General features: G+C 37.4%; 1 protein-coding gene across 1 annotated transcript in view; it reads right to left on the bottom strand.

Moving 5' to 3' along the window:
- Window positions 1–4,763, bottom strand: part of IARS1 (isoleucyl-tRNA synthetase 1) — a 118,415-nt gene that overhangs the window by 63,146 nt on the left and 50,506 nt on the right. Inside the window, exons 14-16 of the mRNA XM_004714603.2 lie at window positions 4,353–4,426; window positions 3,762–3,956; window positions 2,001–2,087 (exon numbers count right to left, since the gene is read on the bottom strand). Of these exons, the coding sequence (XP_004714660.1) occupies window positions 2,001–2,087; window positions 3,762–3,956; window positions 4,353–4,426 (356 nt within the window). The remainder of the gene's footprint in view (window positions 1–2,000; window positions 2,088–3,761; window positions 3,957–4,352; window positions 4,427–4,763) is intronic.

Raw genomic sequence — 4,763 nt, 5'->3', positions numbered from 1 at the left:
TATTATTGAATCCTGAAATAATTTTAATGACTGAAATAATTCAATCACAAAATGATATAGTATGATCTCATGTATATGAAATAGGCAAGTGTGTAGATATCAAAATTATTAGTGGGTAACAAATGTCAGAGAAAAGTCATCGCTAATGGAGCATTTTGAAGTTGTTAAGGATAGTGCTTATAGTTGCTTAACATGAATGTAATTAATGTCAATGAAATGTACCTATAAAGGGACAGGTTGTATATTCAGATTGCTAGGTTCAAATTCTATATTTACAATTTGGTTTGTGGCTTTGGGCAAATTATTTCATTTCTCTGTTCCTCAAATTACAAGACCCATCAGAGCGCTGAGGGCTAAAAGAATTAACAAATGTAAATGCTCACATCAAGGTCTGACAACGTACACATTCTATGTTAGAAATTCTACTTGTCTTTCGTCATACTACCTTATTTCAAATGGAGTTATATTTCCCTCCCATTTCTGTGGTTATTTTTAATGAATAGAGGTAATAAAAGTAAAGGAAATATGAAAAACTAATGAAAAGTGAGGCTTAGTTATAATATCAGAAAATGGGGATTATGATTCATTGAAAGAAGCAGTTTTAGGTCATAGTCAGAGCAGGATCTGGTGTAAAAGTATCTGTATTGTGACTCCTTGGGGCATTTAAGGTCTCTTGAACCAACAGGTTCCTTGCATGATAAGGGGAGTAAAACAAAAAATCTTTTATTAATAAACAATATAGAGAAAAATTATGATCTATATGTAAAAATAGTTGATAAACTTCTGATACATGGCATTTTACTAAAAATGGGAAGTATGCTGGGAAAGATATAACCTAAAAGTCCTCTACTTTCTTCTCTGCTAGAGTAAGGCTTTCATTCTGATATTTCATTGTGCACATAGAAAATAAAAGTTGTTGTCTTGTGCCCTGGTAGGATGGCTGACAATGTTTTTCTTTTTTGTTCAAGGGGTCTTGTTTTTGTTGATTTGGGGGTTTAGTAAACCAGAGTCATTCATAACCCATCACCAAGGAGGTGGATTCTGGGATCCCACTTAGCTCTATCCCCCAAACAAGAACAGTTCTTATAGCATGGCCCTGCTCAATACTCGCCTTCATGAAGAGATTACTGAAGAGTTGGTTGCTACAGCAAAATGTGGTTAAGAAAGCAGATGGTGCCCAGCTATCGATTGGAATAGTGTCTGGGGTCTTACAGGCTTGTATTAAGGCTATGGAGGGCAGGGGAAGACCAAATTCCATCTACAGAATATCTAGTCAGATTTAGGCATCTGGCAGATCCCCTTCAGGCCACAGGCGAGAGACTTAAACAACTTTACTAACAGACAAAGATTTTTATAAACTTGATTATGGTGGATAGAACTACAGTATGATACTTGGTCAGTTGACCTCCCTCTCTAGACTCAACCTGAATTTGTTCTAGTCTTAAATATTTCTCCCTTGTTGCACAATAAAAATTTCTTCTTACTCATCTATTTTTAACCTGTTGTTTTTTATTGATTCTGTTAGGTTCCTCAGTTTATGAAGTGCAGATGGAGTCCATTCATAGAGAAAATAAGACAATAACTGATGCAATGGTTTACCAGAAGAGTGTGTAGGGTGAGGGGGATTGGAGAGCAAATACAGGAGGGTGAGAGAACACTAGAACCAATTGCAATGATGCATATACAACTGCTTTTGAAAGCGACTTAATCAGTGAATTTTATAACAATAAAACTTTTTTTAAAAAAAGCAAAGATAAAGAAATGAACACTAAATTCACTGCAACTAGTGGAATTTCAAAGAAAAGGAAAAGCAGCACATAGTGTTACCCAGAGGAGAAGAAAGGGATAGGAGCTGAACCAGAAATTCCTAAATTCCTCTTCAGGGAGAAAAAAAAACCACACTGCATCAGGGCGCTGGCAGAACCTGACTGGTTTGAAAAGGAACAACTTGGAGGTGAGAGGCAGAAAGGCATCAGAAATTGCACTACGCAAACACTTGCCTAGCTAGGACGAGCCCATTTGCAATCACATTCTTGAAAGCAGGCTGTCCAAACAGAGCTGTGGACAGAACCAGCAGTGTATAAAACCTGGAAGAAAAAAATGTTTTAAACAGTTCAAAAGAAAAGAATTAAAAGCACAGAATAAAACTTTTTTAGTGTTTGTTTGCTTAATTAGACCTAATTTCCATTCTTTGTTATCATAATTATTTTTGATGAATTTTAAGAATTCAGTTCCCAATCCTGTCTAGATACATCAATCATCTAGGGAGCACTGAAAAGTTCTTGAGACACAGGCCTAACCCATGTCAATCCAATCAATGTATCTAGTATTTACTTTTGTTAGTCGGATGGATGGAGAAGCACAGAGCTGAAGCAAAGAAAGACTTGCATTGATTTGCTGACCCTTCCAGTGAAACCAGTGTGCAGAGCAGTGGCACTATCCTGTCCTCTCTGGAACCACGTAATCAAGGGCCACAGAGAAGGAGACAGAGGTTGGCTCCTCTAATGACCAGCCAAGAACGACTGGCTAGAAAATCAAAGATGTGGGTCACATCTAACACTTAAATCATGCTGGATGGATAATCCGATAAGATTTCCATCCCAAACTACAAGAACAAAGAACAGATTTTGACTGTTAAGCAAGGAGGATCCTCAGTGCCTGATTTAAACAGCTCAAAATTTAGCAAGAGAGATAGCATGGACAATAGGTCCCACTATGAGGAATTGTAATGGCTATCAGGGTCAGCAGCTTCTCAGAGAAACAGGCTTAGTGGGAAGTAAGCTGGGCCCTCCGTAAAAGCAGTAATTATTTTTGGGAACTAGTCATATATGTAAATAAATGGATTTTAAATAGAAAATAGAAAAAAGGGCTCTGAAAGTGAAACTGTGCTTCATAGCACATTCTAGAACAGGGATCAGCAAACTGCAGCTTGAGTCATATATATTTCTTTTGCTCTCAAGTAAAATTGAAAAATTTAAAGGAAATTATTCAGATCATGGTGATTTCATTGGTTTCTAAGAATATAATTATGGCTCCTGAATAATTTTTAAATTGGTGTGATGGACAGAATTGGCTCTTACATCTCAAAAGTTTGCTGACTCCTATTCTAGAATATTAAAATTGTAATTCAGTCAGTTTGTGATGACGACCACAAAGCTGTACTTGTGGCAGAAAGTGAAATCAACATGGTTTAAACATGCAGCAACAGAAACTTTACTAATGAAAGTATGGTTATAATTTGGGCCAGAAAATCTCATCGGATAGGAAAAATTAGCTTATCTTTCCCCAATTAGGAGAAAGATGGGACTGCGTTAAAGAAAGCACTAGTTAAGCCTAATGCCCAAATTCTCCCTGTGTATTTTTTTTAATATGAATTTTTAAAAGAATGTTTATTTATTAAGCAAACATCCGTATATCCTCAAATTTCTAACACCAGTCTGCATATAAATACTAAGCAGCTGAGCATATATGACGTAAATAAGCAAAGTATACGCATTAATTATTCTATCATTTAACTTTCCCATATTAGCTTCTCTATTCCAAAATGTAAGCAAAATTACTTAACTTGTAGGACTATAGGTCTACTATAGTGAGATTCCGTCTCAAAAGGCCCCTTTAATGCCCATGCTTTGGTAATAAGGGGCAGAAGGCAAGAGCTGAGCCTGTCTTGTAACTATATCCTCATTATGCAGCAAATAAATAGCAGTCACTCAGTAAAATCCTACATAAGTAAAATATCTGATGAAAAATAAAGAACATACCATCCTCTGGTTTGGTCAATGCCTTCAGCAATGAAGTCGGCTGGAAAAACATCCTCAAAATCCTTTTTGTTTTCAAATGGATAATGGACTTGTGCATAAGGCATGCTGCCACTCTCAAACCAACAATCAAATACTTCGGAGATTCTATGCAAAGGTCCATTCCCACAGCGTGACGGGATAGTCAGATGGTCAATGCTAATGAAAAATGGAAAATATTTATTACCTTTTAAACATTTTATTGTGGTTTAGGCAAAAGTTTAGAGTTAATTGTTTCCCAATCAACAACTTATACATGTTTATTTTATGACATTAGTTGCAATATATTCAATGTAACAACATTCTTCCAAATTACTACCCGGATTCCCCATTTCCATTACCCTAGTCTACTGCAGAGAAGGGAAGAATTCTGCAACTGCCCTCCAGACAAGGACACACATCACATATGTATTAATCTCAATGTGAACTGCGTTAGTAACATAGCAGTTCAGTAATACCAATTTCTACATGTAATCTGCATCACATCTTAACAGGCAAGGATTTAGGCTGAATGTGGACTGAAATGAAGTGAATCTAAATCATTCAGAAACTGACCTCTCTCTGTGGAGATCTGAGATCTTTGCTCCTGAAAGTTCTTCAAGCTCTGCCACTGAACCAATACATACAACCTGCAGAAAGCAAAGTTAAAAGAAATCAGGCTAAGAGAAGTAAGCCAAGCACAAAAGGACAAGTACAACATGAGTCCGCTGAGTTAAGCTCAAAAAATCCAAAAGGGGCATAGGGAAGAAGCTACTGTAAACATCTGTCCCTGGGGTGGTCCAGGTAATACGGCAGGGGTCAGACTAAACCCAGGGATACATATGGTAGTCAACTAAAAAGGAGTGGGGGGTGGGGGGTGGGGGAAGAAACACGGATAGCCGGGAGAACAGGGGCACTAACCCACCCAAGGGGAGGGTGTTGTTTATATCTCCACAGGGAAAGAGGGACCAGACCAGACTTCAACCC

The sequence above is a fragment of the Echinops telfairi genome, unplaced genomic scaffold (assembly GCF_000313985.2).
Source record: "Echinops telfairi isolate 266 unplaced genomic scaffold, ASM31398v2 ScPeMD7_27;HRSCAF=92, whole genome shotgun sequence".
NCBI lineage: Eukaryota > Metazoa > Chordata > Mammalia > Afrosoricida > Tenrecidae > Echinops > Echinops telfairi.
The sequence above is the reverse complement of the archived record's forward strand: the minus strand, read 5'-3'. Positions and strand labels throughout refer to the sequence as shown.